This window comes from Schistocerca piceifrons, chromosome 5 (genome assembly GCF_021461385.2).
Source record: "Schistocerca piceifrons isolate TAMUIC-IGC-003096 chromosome 5, iqSchPice1.1, whole genome shotgun sequence".
Taxonomy (NCBI): Eukaryota; Metazoa; Arthropoda; class Insecta; order Orthoptera; family Acrididae; genus Schistocerca; species Schistocerca piceifrons.
In genome coordinates, this window is record NC_060142.1 from 359,872,112 (window position 1) to 359,891,621 (window position 19,510).

The following is a 19,510-nucleotide window of genomic DNA, read 5'->3' on the forward strand; positions in this document are numbered from 1 at the left end:
TGAGCAGAGAAAATCCCCGACCCAGCTGAGAATTGAACCGGGGCCCCTTAGGATGGCAGTCCGTCACGCTGACCATTCAGCTATCGGGGTGGACATGTCTGAGATTAGCACCTCTGATAATAAAATTAAAACAATTTAGAATGTTGTTAAGAGGGAAACAGGGCAACTGAGAGCACAGAAAGACCGTATTTCTATCAAACTGAGTGAAACATTTGTCAACAAAAAGTCAGAAGTAAAAAATATTTTTAATAATGTTTTGAAGTGTTTAGAGAAAATAGGACCCAAGCTGTTCATTAGAAAATGCACGGCTCAATATGGAAGTTAGCAACACCTATGCAATTTGATAAAACTGAAATTCAACCCTCCTCTACCACTGAAATTAGGAACGTAATAAATTCACTCAAAAGTAAAAGCTTGCACAGAGTTGGTGGCGCTACCAACAGAGTACTAAAAGCTTGTTCAAAATAGATGAGTAGGATTCTCAGCCACATATGTAGTACGGGTAGCTCACTGAAATAGGGCATTTTTCCACAGAGACTTAAATATGCTATTGTTAAACCATTGCATAAAAGGAGGATAGGTTTGATGATGCCATCAACTACCACCCAATCTCACTTCTGCCAGCACTATACAAAATTCTTGAAAAAGTAATGTATTCAAGAGTAGCTTCACACATTTGCAAAAATTAAATACTAACAATAGTTTTCAAAGTCTTTTCAACATAAAATCCTTTATATGCTTTCACTGATCAAATATTAAATGCATTGAATAACCAAAAATCACCCATTTAGGTATATTGTGATCTCTCAAGGCTTTTGATTGTGTGAATCATGAAATTCTTCTAGATAACCTTAAGTATTGTGTTATGAGTGGGACAGTGCACAAATGGTTTATTTCATACTTAACTGGAAGAATGCAGAAGGTTTAAATTGACAATACAGATAGTCTGCAAAACCAGCAGAGTCCTCTAACTGGGGAATCAAGAATGGTGTCCAACAGGGTTCAGTCTTGGGTCCCTTTTTTTCCTTAATGTATATTAATGACTTGCCACTCTACATTCAAGAAGAAGCAAAGCTAGTTCTTTTTGCTGATGATACAAGTATTGTAATCACACCCAAGAAGCAAGAATCAGCTTAGGAAACTGCAAATAATGTCTTTCAGAAAGTTATTAAGTGGTTCTCTGCAAATGGAGCCTCACTAAATTTTGAGAAAACACAGTTTATAAAATTCTGGCATAACACCATTGGTAAATATAGACTATGAATCGAAGTCTGTTGCTAAGGCAGAATACTCAAAATTTCAGGGTGTGTGCATTGATGAGAAATTGAACTGGAAGAAACACATCGATGATCTGCTGAAACGGTTAGGTTCAGCTACTTATCCTGTAACGGTTATTGCAAATTTTGGTGATAAACATATCAGTAAATTAGCCTACTATGCCTGTTTTCATTCACTGCTTTCATATGGCATCATATTTTGGGGTAATTCATCATTAAGAGATAAAGTATTCATTGCACAAAAGCATGTATCGGAATAATAGCTGGAGCCCACCCAAGATCACCTTGCAGACATTTATTTAAGGAACTCGGGATATTCACAGTACCTTCACAATACATATATTCACTTACGAAATTTGTCATTAATAACACATCCCAATTCAAAAATAACAGTGAAGCACATAGCTACAACACTAGAAGAAAGGATGATATTCACTATTCTGGATTAAATCTCACTTTGGCACAGAAAGAGGCGAATTATGCTTCCACAAAAATCTTTGGTCATTTGCCAAGTAGTATTAAAAGTCTGACACATAGCCAACCAACATTGAAAAGCAAATTAAAATAATTTCTAAATGACAACTCCTTGTACTCAATAGATGAATTCTTAGATATGAAGTAGTAACTGTAAAAAAATGAAATAATAATTAATTAATTATTTTGTGTAAAGAAAACTTACGTGAAGGTGGCATGTTCCACATCATTACGAAATGTCCTATTCATGATCTATGGAACAAGGATTAATGTATGTATGTATGGAACAGGAAGTGTATTCTGTCAAAGCAAGAAATATGGCTCATTACATAAACATGTAGTCATTGGTCACAACTCAGGCAGAGAAGTTAAGCTACAGTGTCAGGATAGTAACATGTTTAAGTGTCATTGTCATCACTCTGTTTTGATCTCATTGTTTTTGTTTTTGTTTGTGTAATTGTTAAAGGGTTAACCATGTCATCATCCGTCCTGCAGGGGGCTATCCATTTGGAAGCATTGCAAGCTTAAGCACTTGAGTTAGCTTTGATGGGAGCAAATAATGCACTTCTGTCTAAGCAATTAACAGGAACAGAGCGTAGCTAGAAGCAGAGGAGGTATACCACCCATAATATGCAGAGAAGAGGCATAAAGAATTTGACAATTGTTGGGATGAAAATGAGCACAAGAATCTTTCTGCAGTAGAAAGGAATTTTAGGATTTTTGTAGAGGCTGGGGAAAGAAGGAAAAATGATAGTACTTTTATGGATGTAGAAATTAGTTGCACTGTAGAAATTAAGGGGGGTAATGTAGAATTATCAACTCTGATATCTTGTAAAAATGTGACGACTGAATTAGCTGTAGTGCCATATATGCTACATTGGAGTAAATAAATGTGTGGGTAGCCGCATAAGTGCAGCAGTATCTGCCCCAATGGGTGATAATGGGTGTTGTTTAAAGGTCTTGGAGCCTGAGCCAGACATACCAGAAAGTGCATGTGCCAATGTCTTTTGCATTGTGCAGAATTGAATTGCAAACAGTAATTTTGTTGTAGATATTGCATAGGATGCACAGGAAGCTGTTGATGAGATTGATTGTATTGCAGATGTGGTGAGTAATGCATTGGTACATCAAATGTATTTCAAAGGAGACAAGTTTGTCACTGCCTTTTGTAGTGCCGGGTACTCGGAATCAGGGGTAAGGTGGAAGAAGAAAGAGGAGACATATTTACAAGGTTAATTATCAGGCCAACAAACATGAATCTTTTGAGAAGTGTGTGTCTGTGGATTGAACGGTTGTAGTAGTGTGGGCACTAGGTCACATTCTTGGGGAGCGGCAGGCTGTGCAAGGTGCAGATGCAGATGACAAACTATTTACAACTCAGCTGGAGTTCATTGTGCCTAACAGGTGTGATACAGGTGAAGGGAGCCGTTCAACCCTAAGATTCAACTTTCTGTTTGATCACATGCTAAAATTGACCTCTGGTGGTGGATGATGGAACTCAGGGGACCATGAAAGATTAGTGGAAACTGCTTGTGCAAAACTCGTCTTGACCTTTTCTCACATGATATACTGTGAACTATGGATGGAGGGCAACAGACAGGTTCCATATTTCTATATTTCCAGAAAGCATTTGGCATGGACCCCATTGCAGACTGTTAATGAAGATATTAGCATATAAAATAAGTTCGCAGATATGTAAGTGGCTTGAAGTCTTCTTAAATAATAGAACCCAGTATGTTGTCCTAAACGGCGAATATTCGTCAGAGACAAGAGTATCACCAGGAGTGCCCCAGGGAAGTGTGATAGGACCACTTTTGATCTCTATATTCATAAATGAATTGGCAGACAGGGTTGGAAGCAATCTGCAGCTGTTTGCTGATGATGCTGTGGTGTATGGTAAGGCATCGAAGTTGTGTGACTGTAGGAAGATACAAGACGACTTAGTCAAAATTCCTAGTTGATGTGATGAATGGCAGCTAGCCCTAAATGTGGAAATGTGCAAGTTGATGTGAATGAGTAGGAAGATCGAAACTGTAAGTTTGAATATGGTATTACTAGTGTCCTGCTTGACACAGTCAAGTCGTTTAAATATCTGGGCACAACGTTGCAAAGTGATATGAGAGGGAACAAGTATTTGAGAACTGTGGTAGGGAAGATGGATGGCCAAATTTGGTTTATTGAAAGAATTTTAGGAAAGAGTGGTTCACCTGTAAAGGAGACTGCATGTAGGATGCTGGTGGTACCTATTCTGGAGTACCGCTCAAGTGTTTGGGATCTGTACCAGGTCGGATTGAATGAAAGCATCAAAGCAATTCAGAGGCAGGTTGCTGGGTTTGTTACTGGTGGTTTGAACAACATGTAAGTGTTACATTGATGTTTTGTGAACTGAAATGGGAATCCCTGGAAGGAAAGCAATGTTCTTTTCGAGAAACACTATTGAGAAAATTTAGAACACTGGCATTTGAAGCTGATTGCCAAACAGTTCTACTGCTGCCAATATATATTGTGCGTAAGGACCATGAAGATAAGATACAAGATATTAGAGGCATATAAACAGTCGTTTCTCCCTCGCTCAATTTGTGAGTGGAACAGGAAAGGAAATGACTAGTAGTGGTACAGGGCACCCTCCACCACATACCATGCAGTGACTTGCTGAGTATCTGTGTAGATGTAGATGTCGAAAGGATTCATTATTTCACATTAACATTCTTGTGACTAATGGTAAGAATATGTTTTTCAATGATTTAATATGTTTTATACATTATAATAATATTAAAATAAAATAAATAATAATCAAATAAATAAATAAATAAGAGGAAATGTAGTAAATGAAAAGTAAAATGAATTTAAATATTTCACTCGCACACACAAATCACTTTCTTAATTTTTTTTACCTTTTTTGCTGTTTTAAGAGAAGGTCAGTAGACTCTTGGCGTGCTGAAAACGTTTAATTTGCGTTCCTATGATCTCAGGGATATGATTAGCTGTCTCCTCGCCTTGAGAGAAAATTCAGAACAGTTGTAATTTAATTTCGTTGAGTATCGCGTTGGCAACGTAAGAAAAAATGTAATAAACCAAAATCTGTAACATTTTATAAATTGGGGATAGATGATCGTTACTATGAAATGAATGCAGAAATACCAAATTAAACAATTATTATTTCTCAAAGTAAGGTTTTTTTATACAGACATCTGACATCTCGAGCTCTAGTCTCACAGTTTTGGACATAATAAAGAATTGTGCCGTCTTTCGGCGATCACGTAAAAATTATAATAATCTTAGCTCGGCTATGGATGGAAAGAAAAAAAAGTGTTCATAGTAAAGTCATATCGGTAATCACAATTTGGCGGTAGTAATGGCACTATTAAAAAAATTCCTAACAGGAATACAATTTCAGTTCATTTGAACAAAAATGGAATAAAATAGGAGTCTGATAGCGTAAGGTGCTGTCGGAAAGGCGCGCGACTGAAAACAGAAAGAAAAGACGAGCGCGCATTCTTATGTAGGACAAAATACAAATGATAGTGCTACGCTACTCTCATTCTCCTGGGCGTACATATTCGCTGACTTGCAGCACAGTTAATTCTCACAAATATTAAATTATATCTTTAACTTTTGACATTTCGCTAGAAAAAGGAAAATAGTATGTTATTACATGGCGGGCAGGGCAAAATATTACCTCGCCCCCGGGAATTTCAAAACTGTTAACAATATTTTGAAATTCACATCCATAACACATTTTCTGATTTGCCATAGATAGGTATCAGTTATTTCAATTGACCATAGGGTTTACATTCCCTTTACAATGTTTATTGTTTAGCTTCTAGTGGCTTTCTAACATTGGCACGTGCACCCTCACATTTTGACTACGGTTTTGTTAAATTTCGACGGGCTCACCCATTCGGCAGAGGAGGGTCCGGGGGAAAAAAAAAAGGAAAAAAAAGAACTGCCCCCGTGAGCCGAGGGTTGCGTATTTCTACTAGTAATATTACAATCAGGTCTTTATGATATTTTCAAATAGTAGTTAGACGTTGCACGATTATTGAAGTTTTCAAAAAAATTCCTTTCACATTGGCACTCACTAATTTTTAGTTTGCACTATTTGGAAGTTATGGTTTTATGGAATATTACCAAGTAGTAAATATTTAAAGGCGATTCATTGAACTTGTGTTCGGCCCTGCTGATATCTTATGAATCCCTAAATATTTCAACTCAGATCTTAATTAGTTACATGATCACAGAACAATAAATATACCTTTTTTGTTATTAACGTCATATTGGTACCGAAAACGTCTTACTGGTATGATTAGGCAACACATCATAAATTGTAACGGAAAAAATCTCAAATATTTTAAAATACAGTTGAATTAAAATTTGTGTTACTGTGAATTAACCAGATTTCAATCACAGATAACTTCGAAACTTTACTGTGTGTTTAGGCCTAGTGTGTGTTTCATAACAGCTTTCTATTTAAATCTTCATGTGGTGGAATGACGAATAACTTGATTGAAGTGTTGGCTGAGGTGACGAAAAAAGTTCGTCGCAATGGAACGGCGGGACGGTGGGGACTGCTAGGTACAGTTCTCGCTCCTCCGTACGTAAGTATTAGGTCCGGATGGACCTGCTGTGGTTCACCGACATCTGGTGGTTGCTACATTCATCCTTCCTTCCTCTCGGACACAAGCACTTGCACTTCTCTGGAATGTGACCCGTTTAGGGTGGGTGGCAGCTCGCTGCAGGTGGTCACGAAAAAATCCAAGTACATGTTGTAATAATCGTATTTCTTAGCGTTAGCTTATCGCCCTGTAAGGTAAGTTGTCTCATAAGACAGGTACCGAGTCCTGAATGTTGTTCATCCATAACATTTCACAGGGGCGGAGTGCCATTGATAGCCGTTGCGCGCGAAGTCTGTCTACAGACAGTTCGGCAAACATTAGTTGACTCCGCAGTGCGCTGCGTAAACCTTTCCAAAAATAGTTCAGGCGACGCTAGCGGATGCTGGTGAGGAAATGTTCATGCCAAAGCAAGAACGTTTACTCAATGTTCCGACAACACACAAGACATAGTCTTTAACAAGTTGATCAAATTTGCAGTTCTCGAGTGGATTCTGTCATATTGATCACACTTGTTTTCGGTTTTGTGGCAATAAAGCGCAAAATTTAGAGATCACTTTCCGTCTCGTTGCAGTTTATGGTCATTGAATGAAGCACTTCGCGCAGTTCGCACGCAGTAATGTATGGAGAAATGTCACCAATCGTCATATCTTGGAGAAAAATCGCCACACAAAACTAGACGTGGTACCACTGTTCATTAAATAGAATCATTTTTATATATTGTCCAGTAAGTCACAACACTGTGCAGTGAAAAATACGCTGACGCCTTATTTTTAAAAGTCTCAATCAACGTATTCACTTTGGGCAAATTTTATAGTTACAACACGTCAGTATTCTTTGAGACACAGGTCTGTGAGAGTTCACTGCTATGTACATTTAGCTATACTCGCATTAGAGGTTTATATATTGGATTTCACAGTAATAGTCACTGATCAGAAGATCATCATTACTGTCCATAAAGAATTACAATGAAATTAGAAATATACACCACTCAAAATTCAGTTACTCGTAACCATTTACATATTCCCAGGGAAAAAAGCATAACTTCGTTTCTCATTCAAATGATATTCGTTGCTCGGTCAAGTGGAGAAAATCACACGATTTTACTTCCTACTTACGAAATTAAAATCGCAATGAAAATTAGCTATAAGGCTACCATGTATTCATCAGAAGGATGTATATTCTAACGGTTGAAGCAAGGTAACACATTGATTCTCTAGATGCTGACTATTTTAGGGTTTTATATACATACATTGCAAATAACACATTAGCACAAAAATCGAATTTATTTCATAAATAGTTGGGAAGATAAAATTTACTATTCATCAAGTGATTCAAAGCTTGAGTTTACTCATTGACTTTGCAAAGAAAGTTTAAAAGGTTTTTTTTTTTTCAACTTTATTCCTGTCATGAGTAATTATTCATATTCATTAAAGCAATAACATTTGAAAAAGTTCTTTTTGAAAAAGTTGTCTTTAATTATTGAATGAAGTTATTTACTTACAATTTGAAAAGGAAAAAACTTACGATTTAAATACTGAAAGAAAAATATTCACATTAGTTATACATTCACCATGAAATTTATATACAAGTTAGATACACAATACAGTCGTTTACATACGAATATTGGTACACATGTAATAAAGGTCATTACTTCAAGTGGGTAAGTAGCACTTTGTCTACTAACATTTGATCATTCATAATACTTTTGTGTGGAGTCCGATGGTTCGATTAGTCCCCAGTCCAGAATCTTATGTATTTCTGCTTTTACAGATTCTTTTTTTCCACAGCACGGCGTATGATGTCCTACAAAAAGTTTCGTGTGGGGTAACTTCCACACAAAGTTCTTTATGGTTCCAGGTTTACTATGAAATATAGGCATATAATCTTCAATGAGATTAGTTCTTCCTTCTGTGTTTGGTTCAGATATGTCGACTATGATGCTTTTGCTACAATTGATGCTGAATTGTTAGGTACTGCTTCGTCATTAACTTTCGAGTGCAGAAATTCTTACATCTCGAAATCTTTAGAAATGTGGGGTATACCTGGGCCTACCAATTTCACAATAACATTACGACAGCATCTGTTATGTGCATTTTGAGTCCTAATTAACGGTAGTGCAATTCTTTTGCCTTTGTTTGTAACCACCCATTTTCCCGCAGGTAGATCAATCTTTGCATTTCTACCGCGTAGAAAATCCCACCCTAGAATGCGAGGAACCGATAAATTTTTCATTAGTAATAAGTGGCACGTAAGTTGCTCCTCTTCTACATAGAGATCGGCCTGCACCTGGTGCTTAACTATCTGTGTGGCAGCGCTTAATGCGCCAGAAACTCGGCAGTTTTGCAAGGGTAATATAGGTAATCTCTCTATGCGATTAATTTGGTCGAACAAGGTGTGGTTTATGACACATGAATGGCACCAGTATCAATTATTGCTTCCAAACTAACATCGTTAATAGTGACAATAATTTCAGCTTGCACCAAGTATTCATCGTCATGTTTATAGACTCAGCTTCTAATAATTCGTCCCCGATGTCGGCACCGTCGTTGAACGTAGCGCTTTCAGATTGATTGTGTGGTTGCCTCCACTTACAGATCCAACCATGCTCGGGAGGCCGTTCAGAACGGTCGGCTGTAGTTTGACTGTAGCTGATGGCCGGATTGTTCTACGACTTCACATACTTGCTCTGTAGTAGGACGGTTACTGTCAATGTGACTTTGACCGTTTGCGTCCGGAATGACGGGTACTGCTTGCATTACATTCAGTGTCTGGTTATCGAACCATAGAATTGGTCGCTGGTTTGACCATTGATTGCCGTTGTTACTATTCGGATATTGGTTCTTGTTTCGAATATTTGTGTTAGGCTGATTCGGAGGACTGTCGTTGTTATCCCATTGATTGCCATTCGGCTTTTTCCACAGTGTCCTTTTATCGTGGCAAGCGTCGTGGTAATTATTTCCACCTTCGAATTTGCGCTTATAGCTCGTGCCGTTTCCCGAGTTACCGTCGCCATAATTCCATTTATTGGCTACGCAACCGGTATTCGCGTCATTCGAAGCATGGTTCCTGTTATGGTTGTAACTAGGCACATTCACTTTGTCATATTGACCTTTCTGTATTGGTTACGTTTACTCTGTTCATTACTGTCTGGATTATAAATACTGTGACAACCGTTACAGTTATTCGTGAATGCTTGGTAAGACTTTGAGTCTTCTTGAATTAGATCCAAGGAGTCGATCACCGAAAGGAAATGCTCCAAATATTCGTCTGGTACATTTATTAATTTTTCCCTAAGGTTGATCGGTAATTTTGTCTTTAATATTCGCAATGTATCGTTCAAAATATTTGCTCAGTCTCCCCTTTTTCGGATTATGCAGTTCAAGGGTATAAACTTCTTTGCGCAAATGTTCTTGGATTCCTGCAGACCAATATTTTGCAAGGAAAGCTTTCTCGAATTCAGCAAGCGTATTGCATGATTCAGTGGTTTCGCTAGCCCATAGGGCTGCGTCACTGGTGACGTGTGACATCACGAACTGAATTTTTTGATATTCTGACCTGTTTCTGTGTAAGATATTCTTAGAAGCGCGTATAAATACAATTGGGTGGATGGATTTCATGTCCTCGGAAAATGTTGGAAAATGGCGGTGTTTGAGTAAATTTTGCTCAATTTTCGGTGAACTCACTATACCTTCGTCTTCGTCATTGCATTTTGCTGGCGACAAGTCGGGTGTTTGGAATATTTTTTTCATTCCCGAATGTCGTTTTTCGTGCATTGTTGTCATTCGACAGTTGCATAGGAAAATTCATTTCCGTTCTGCTGTCCGTCGAAACGGCTTTCTCCAAATTACGGACGCGACTGTTTATTTCCCGTGTCCACATAGGCATTTCTTCGTTTGCTTCTTTTTGTCCGTCTTGCGGATTGTGCGTGGTGTCTGAATGCGCTTGTACGGGAGAAGATATTTCTTCCCGTATGCACTGAACAGCTTTGTCGACGGCAACATTAATCTTTGTATCAAGTTTTGTCTCTTTAGTGGTTATCCAGTTGGAAATTCCAGTATTTATTTGTCTTTTGTGAGATTCTAACTGTTCGTCTAAGATCTTTTGATTATTTATTTTGAGATCTGTAACGTCAGATGTTAATTTTTCCACATCCGATTTTATTGCGGAATGTGAAATTTTTAATTTTTCAACACCACTGTCCAGTTCGTTGACTTGGTGAAAAATTGCTGCATAAGCTTGCTTCATATTCATTTGCTCGGACCGGATGTTAGCTAATTCGGTTTTTATATCAATATTTTAATTCTTTGTCTCTGATCGCGTAATTCCAACTTTTTCGGGAAAGCAGTAAGCGGGTCAAGCGCAATACTGTCTTCCATCGTTTCATTAGATTGATCTGTATCCACTCGAGTTTAATTAATTGCAGTGGCCGGATGACCATTTTCGATGTTTTGTAAGACCTCCGAATTCGCGGCGGACATCTTCAAGTCCGTAGTTCGATTTTCTAACTCATTTGTGGTGAAATCTATGAGTGATTCATTTAGATTTAGCATGTCATTTCCGAAATTTGATGGTGAAGCCATGATTTCAATTGCTAAATTTTCCTTTCTACCGACTTTGACAATAATCTGACAGTTTGAAAAATTGGAAAAAATTCGCCACACGAATAACCTTTAACAGTAACATACATACATATAAAACAGTAAATATTGTTAATACAATAAATAATTTGCCTGACTATGATGCTCTTTTATCATAGAGCGTCCAAATCGGCCATTTTGTGTTCTCTGTCTTCACACGCAACAACAATCTTGCAACGGTTTTTGCAAAACTGGATTTTTCTTGACACACCCTTCCAAAATCACTCAACTAAACTGCTAGTAACTACGACTTTATTTCTGTAGAGAATCAAAGGAAAAACACTATTGAAGACAACTACTGTCTTGACAGAGCAAAAAATTCATTTGAATAAGTTTTTTACCTTACAGATCTACAATTTGCCGTAATCTGGATTGGATGGCTTTTTCCACGTCGTGGTACAGTAGCCTACATCGGATGGCTATATAAAATAAAAATGCAAATTTTATATTAGAAAATGGGATTTAAATTTTTACATATATTTATTCTTACGTTACGGCCACTCGCTTTGAGCGCCATATATATTAATAATTAAAGTAAAATTAATAATTAAATAAATAATTAATTAATTATTAGTAAATGAAAAATAAAATTAATTTAAATATTTCACTCGCACACACAAATCACTTTCTTAATCTTTTTTACCTTTTTTGCTGTTTGAAGTGAAGGTCAGTAGACTCTTGGCGTGCTGAAAAATGTTTAATTTGCTTTCCTATGATCTCAGGGATATGATTAGGTGTCTCCTCACCTCGAGAGAAAATTCAGAACAGTTTTAATGTAATTTCTGGGTATCGCGTTGGCAACATAAGAAAAAATGTAGTTAAGCAAAATCTGTAACATTTTATAAATTGGGGATAGATGATTGTTACTATGAGATGAATGCAGAAATACCAAATTAAACAAAGTAAGGTTTTTTATACAGACATCTGACATCACGAGCTCTAATCTCACAGTTTTGGACATAATACAGAATTGTGCCGTCTTTCGGCGATCACGTAGGAATTATAATAATCTTAGCTCACCTATGGAGCGAAAGATAAAAAGTGTTCATAGTAAAGTCATATCGGTAATTGCAATTGGTGATAGTAATGGCACTATTAAACAAATTCCTAACAGGAATACAATTTCAGTTCATTTGAACAAAAATGGAATAAAATAGAAGTCTGATAGCGTAAGGTGCTGTCGGAAAGGCGCGCGACTAAAGAGAGAGAGAGAAAGAAAAGACGAACGCGCCTTCTTAAATAGGACAAATTACAGATACGCCGCTCTCATTCTCCTGGCCGTAAATAATCGTTGACTCGCAGCGCAGTTAATTGTCACAAAGATTAAATTATATCTTTAACTTTTGAAATTTCGATTTTGTTGTTGTGGTCTTCAGTCCGGAGACTGGTTTGATACAGCTCTCCATGCTACTCTATCCTTTGCAAGCTTCTTCATCTCCCAGTACCTACTGCAACCTACATCTTTCTGAATCTGCTTAGTGTATTCATCTCTTGGTCTCCCTCTACGATTTTTACCCTCCACGGTGCCCTCCAATGCTAAATTTGTGATCCCTTGAAGCCTCAAAACATGTCCTACCAACCGATTTCTTCTTCTAGTCAGGTTGTGCCACAAACTTCTCTTCTCCCCAATCCTACTCAGTACCTCCTCATTAGTTACGTGATCTACCCACCTTATCTTCAGCATTCTTCTGTAGCACCACATTTCGAAAGCTTCTATTCTCTTCTTGCCCAAACTAGTTATCGTCCATGTTTCACTTCCATACATGGCTACACTCCATACAAATACTTTCAGAAACTACTTCCTGACACTTAAATCTATACTCGATGTTAACAAATTTCTCTTCTTGAGAAATGCTTTCCTTGCCATTGCCAGTCTACATTTTATATCCTCTCTACTTCGACCATCACCAGTTATTTTACTCCCTAAATAGCAAAACTCCTTTACTACTTTAAGTGTCTCATTTCCTAATCTAATTCCCTCAGCATCACCCGACTTAATTTGACTACATTCCATTATCCTCGTTTTGCTTTTGTTAATGTTCATCTTATATCCTCCTTTCAAGACACTGTCCATTCCGTTCAACTGCTCTTCCAAGTCCTTTGCTGTCTCTGACAGAATTACAATGTCATCGGCGAACCTCAAAGTTTTTACTTCTTCTCCATGAATTTTAATACCTACTCCGAATTTTTCTTTTGTTTCCTTTACTGCTTGCTCAATATACAGATTGAATAACATCGGGGAGAGGCTACAACCCTGTCTCACTCCTTTCCCAACCACTGCTTCCCTTTCATGCCCCTCGACTCTTATAACTGCCATCTGGTTTCTGTACAAATTGTAAATAGCCTTTCGCTCCCTGTATTGTACCCCTGCCACCTTCAGAATATGAAAGAGAGTATTCCAGTTAACATTGTCAAAAGCTTTCTCTAAGTCTACAAATGCTAGAAACGTAGGTTTGCCTTTTCTTAATCTTTCTTCTAAGATAAGTTGTAAGGTTAGTATTGCCTCACGTGTTCCAACATTTCTACGGAATCCAAACTGATCTTCCCCAAGGTCCGCTTCTACCAGTTTTTCCATTCGTCTGTAAAGAATTCGCGTTAGTATTTTGCAGCTGTGACTTATTAAACTGATAGTTCGGTAATTTTCACATCTGTCAACACCTGCTTTCTTTGGGATTGGAATTATTATATTCTTCTTGAAGTCTGAGGGTATTTTGCCTGTCTCATACATCGTGCTCACCAGATGGTAGAGTTTTGTCATGACTGGCTCTCCCGAGGCCATCAGTAGTTTTAATGGAATGTTGTCTACTCCCGGGGCCTTGTTTCGACTCAGGTCTTTCAGTGCTCTGTCAAATTCTTCACGCAGTATCTTATCTCCCATTTCGTCTTCATCTACATCCTCTTCCATTTCCATAATATTGTCCTCAAGTACATCACCCTTGTATAAACCCTCTATATACTCCTTCCACCTTTCTGCCTTCCCTTCTTTGCTTAGAAGTGGGTTTCCATCTGAGCTCTTGATATTCATAAAAGTGGTTCTCTTCTCTCCAAAGGTCTCTTTAAATTTCCTGTAGGCAGTATCTATCTTACCCCTAGTGAGACAAGCCTCTACATCCTTACATTTGTCCTCTAGCCATCCCTGCTTAGTCATTTTGCACTTCCTGTCGATATCATTTTTGAGACGTTTGTATTCCTTTTTGCCTACTTCATTTACTGCATTTTTATATTTTCTCCTTTCATCAATTAAATTCAATATTTCTTCTGTTACCCAAGGATTTCTATTAGCCCTCGTCTTTTTACCTACTTGATCGTCTGCTGCCTTCACTACTTCATCCCTCAGAGCTACCCATTCTTCTTCTACTGTATTTCTTTCCCCCATTCCTGTCAATTGTTCCCCTATGCTCTCCCTGAAACTCTCTACAACCTCTGGTTCTTTCAGTTTATCCAGGTCCCATCTCCTTAAATTCTCACCTTTTTGTAGTTTCTTCAGTTTCAATATGCAGTTCATAACCAATAGATTGTGGTCAGAATCCACATCTGCCCCAGGAAATGTCTTACAATTTAAAACCTGGTTCCTAAATCTCTGTCTTACCATTATATAATCTATCTGATACCTTTGAGTATCTCCAGGATTCTTCCAGGTATACAACCTTCTTTTATGATTCTTGAACCAAGTGTTAGCTATGATTAAGTTATGCTCTATGCAAAATTCTACAAGGTGGCTTCCTCTTTCATTCCTTCTCCCCAATCCATATTCACCTACTATGTTTCCTTCTCTCCCTTTTCCTACTGACGAATTCCAGTCACCCATGACTATTAAATTTTCGTCTCCCTGCACTACCAGAATAATTTCTTTTATCACATCATACATTTCATCTATTTCTTCATCATATGCAGAGCTAGTTGGCATATAAACTTGTACTACTGAAGTAGGCATGGGCTTTGTGTCTATCTTGGCCACAATAATGCGTTCACTATGCTGTTTGTAGTAGCTAACCCGCACTCCTATTTTTTTAATTCATGATTAAACCTACTCCTGCATTACCCCTATTTGATTTTGTATTTATAACCCTGTAATCACCTGACCAAAAGTCTTGCTCCTCCTGCCACCGAACTTCACTAATTCCCACTATATCTAACTTTAACCTATCCATTTCCCTTTTTAAATTTTCTAACCTACCCGCCCGATTAAGGGATCTGACATTCCACGCTCCGATCCGTAGAACACCAGTTTTCTTTCTCCTGATGACGACGTCCTCCTGAGTAGTCCCCGCCCAGAGATCCGAATGGGGGACTATTTTACCTCCGGAATATTTTACCCAAGAGGACGCCATCATCATTTAATCATACAGTAAAGCTGCATGTCCTCGGGAAAAATTACAGCTGTAGTTTCCCCTTGCTTTCAGCCGTTCGCAGTACCAGCACGGCAAGGCCGTTTTGGTTAGTGTTACAAGGCCAGATCAGTCAATCATCCAGACTGTTGCCCCTGCAACTACTGAAAAGGCTGCTGCCCCTCTTCAGGAACCACATGTTTGTCTGGCCTCTCAACAGATACCCCTCCGTTGTGGTTGCACCTACGGTACAGCCATCTGTATCGCTGAGGCACGCAAGCCTCCCCACCAACGGCAAGGTCCATGGTTCATAGGGGGTGTTTGTCTGGCCTCTCAACAGATACCCCTCCGTCATGGTTGCACCTACGGTACGGCCATCTGTATCGCTTCGATAAGAAAGGAAAATAGTATGTTACTACGTCTCGCGCAGGGCACAATATCACATGTGGCAGAATCTTTTTCTGTGTTGTAATGTACTGATGAGATTAATGATATGATTCCTTGAGTGATGTTTTGTGTGATATTTAATGAAAGATGTAAATGATTTACAGCAGGTGTTGATTTTCAAGTAATTATGTGGGCTAGTAGGATTCAGTATTAACAGTTATACTTTGTTTTATGTAATTCTGTATGAAATTTATTGAGCCAATTTATTGTAAATTAGTTTTTAAGTGTTGTCCAATGAGACTGGAGAATTTTGTAACATTACCCTGTTAGCATATAACTGGACAGTTAAATAAGTTACTGATCATGTGTGAATGATAAGCCAGTGAGTTAATGTCATAGATTTACAATGCAATCAGTGAACCTTGTAGTTTAAATTGTCCTTGTTTTAAGAAAACTATACTGTTCACAAGTATCAGTGGGGAAATGTGTAAGGAACAGTCAAATGAGGCAGATGAAACAAAAGTAAGTAAACTGTTTATCATTGGAAAAGTAAATGCTGCTTTCACGGAAAAGTGTTTTCGGTTGCCTACAGAACCATGATTGTACCCAGGTGTGCATCTCTTCTACCGAGGCAAATATACGGCTACAAATGTCTTTCATCAAGGCTCCAAAAATATGAAAAGCTCATGAAGAGATCAGGACTGTATGGAGAATGCGTAAGGGCTTTCCAGCAAACCTTCTGCCGCATAGTTGAAACAAACTTGGCAACATGTTGCAGCCAGTTCACCATCTATTCTTGGATGAACATGTCAATGACGAACACATCCAGTCACATGGGCGGTCTTCACTGCTGAGGATTGTTTTTCATTACAAGAATCATGGCAGGTCTGTGGACTTACTGCCATATCCTGCCCTGAGCTGAAGAGCTGTGCCCAGATGTACATGTGTGGCCGTGGACTTCGTGTACGAACATTTCTGCACAGCTATTCATGTCAAACAGGCTACTAGGCTACTTACTGGCTGCCTGTTGTACCAACACCATGGCACCTGCTACTGGCAGCACGTGCCAAGATGGGGGATCGGAATGTGGCTACCGCTGGGGATTGCAATGAGTGTTGTAGGTTTTTTTTTTTTTTTTTTTTTTTTTTTTTTTTTTTTTTTTTTTTTTTTTTTTTTTTTCAAATAAAATGTCTGGCTAAAAATGATATTTCTTTGAGGAACTGTCCTTCAGCATCCACAGCAATTCAACCATGCCACCATACATGTCATCCAACCATTGCCTCTGCATAAAGAACAATGTGCATGATACAATTTATTGGTGACATAGCAGTGGTCTCTCAAAGTGTATATAAATTGAGTCAGGTACTTAGTTCATTGAAATGTGTGCCAGCTGAAGAGTATTATATGCTTATAATCAAAACGAAAATGAAAACACTGACATGCTCCCCAGGGGGTGAATTCTGACATCTCAGAAGTAAAATGCAGTACTTTCAAATTTTGGCAGTAGCCCCTATAAAATGATAATGTTCACCATATTGACAGATACTTAAGTTACTCTATGTATTTTATCTGCCCTTGTTTAAAAACTCAGCAGAAATCTGGCATTACATGCTGATCAAATTAACTGTTTTAAATTTTTATTGAAAATCAGAATATTTTATTTGCTGTTTTTTGTTGTTTCAACAGGATAAAACAGTAATTGCTGAGCACATATCAGCAGGCTTGAAACGATATTTCCCTGACTATGCTCAAACTGTTATGGAGGAACCTCTTCTATTTGGGGACTACCGAAATGCCATAAGTGAAGATGAGCAGAGGGTTTATGAAGACCTGCTTGACTATGAAGCTATATATCGAATATTTAAAGAGGTTAGTTTTCATAATTTTGTTCTGTGTGTTAGTGTATCTCTTTTCTCTCCTCCCCTCCTCATCATCTCAATCTCCTTTTCTTATTTGTGTGACGAACTTTTTTCTTTTTAGTTGTCCTCACAACTAGTGACGTTATGTTTCTACCAGTCACGCAGGTGCAATTTTCTTCAATCACCACTGTTCTTGATATCATTTACAGCTGTGAAAAATACAGTTTTGTGCAGCCGCAGGAATGTATGTTTGAGTGTTTGTGTATTGTGTGTATGGATGTGTGTACTTTTACTAGAAAAACAGAAAGAGCTTGAAAGCTAGAGGGATTGCTGTTTTCTGTTAGGCCTACGTGTTTTTACACTATGCATATCAGTCCCTATAGGTGAGTGGTTGCCTTTCCCATTTTTTATATTGTTTCATCCTGGGAATTAACATTATAGTTATGCTGAGACACGATTGGCACAACAAAGAGATTCATACAATTATAGATTTTGGCCATTAAGACCTTTGTCAGCAGTAGACACACACACACACACACACACACACACACACACACACACGCGCAAACACAACTTGCACACACGGCTGCAGTCTCAGAGAACTGAAACCACACTGCGAGCAGCAGCACCAGTGCACATTATGAGTGGCGAATGGGTGGGGGTAAGGAGGAGGCTGGGGTGGGGAGGGGGAGGGATAGTATGGTGGGAGTGGCAGGCAGTGAAGTGTTGCAATTTAGATGGAGGGCAGGAGAGAAGGTGCAGCGGGGGGAGGGGGTAAGTAGCGGAAAGGAGAGAAATAAAAAGAAATTAAAAGACTGGGATGCCCCATTGTGGCCGGTTACTGTGCCCCCACAGAGAGCATCCCTGCTCTCATAAACCAACACCTTCAACCTATTACCCGGAACCTATCCTCCTATATAAAAGATACCGGCTATTTCCTTGACTGACTCTCTACAGTTCCTGTCCCTTTACCACACAGTGCCCTGCTCGTCACTATTGATGCCACCTCCCTGTACAATAATATTCCTAATGCCCATGGCCTTACTGCTATTGAACACTACCTTTCCAGACACCCTATGGATTCCAAACCAACAATTTCCTTCCTAGTCTCCATGACTAACTATATCTTCACCCACAATTACTTCTCCTTTGAAGGCATTATCTACAAACAAATCTGCGGTACGGCTACGGGCACCCGCATGGCACCATCCTATGCTAATCTATTCATGGGCCATCTAGAGGAATCCTTCCTAAAAACTGAGAATCATAAACTGCTCACCTGGTTCAGATTCATTGATGGTATCTTTGCTATCTGGATTGAAGGTGAGGACATCTTATTCACATTCATTCAGAACGTCAACAACTTCTCCCCCATTTGCTTCACCTGGTCCTACTCAACCCAACAAGCCACCTTCCTAGATGTTGAGCTCCACCTTAGAGATGGCTACATCAGTTCCTCCGTCCATAACAAACCTACTAACCACCAGCAACACCTCCACTTCAACAGCTGCCACCCATTTCATACCAAGAAGTCCCTTCCATACAGCCTAGCCACCCATGGTTGTTGCATCTGCAGTGACGAGCAGTCCCTCTCAAAATATACTGAGGGTATCACTGAAGCCTTCACTGGCCGTAATCATCCTCTCATCCTCGTACAAAATCAAATCTCCCAGGCCTTATCTTTCCAGTCTCCCACCATCTCCCAAAGTCCCACAGTCCGGCCACAGAGGAGCATTCCTGTTGTAACTCTGCACCATCTGGGACTGGAGCAACTGAATTACATTCTCCACCAGGGTTTCGATTACCTCTCATCGTGTCCTACCCACTATCCTTCCCACCCCTCCTACCGTGGTATTCTGCTGTCCACTGAACGTACACAATATACTCGTCCATCCTTACACAACCCCTGCCCCCAATCCCGTACTGCAAGGC

General features: G+C 38.9%; 1 protein-coding gene across 1 annotated transcript in view; it reads left to right on the forward strand.

The window, feature by feature from the left end:
* The window catches only part of LOC124798989 (dynein axonemal heavy chain 10), a 1,080,466-nt gene that overhangs the window by 585,241 nt on the left and 475,715 nt on the right, over nucleotides 1–19,510 (forward strand). Inside the window, exon 30 of the mRNA XM_047262526.1 lies at nucleotides 17,406–17,588. Coding sequence (XP_047118482.1) covers nucleotides 17,406–17,588 — 183 coding nt within the window. The remainder of the gene's footprint in view (nucleotides 1–17,405; nucleotides 17,589–19,510) is intronic.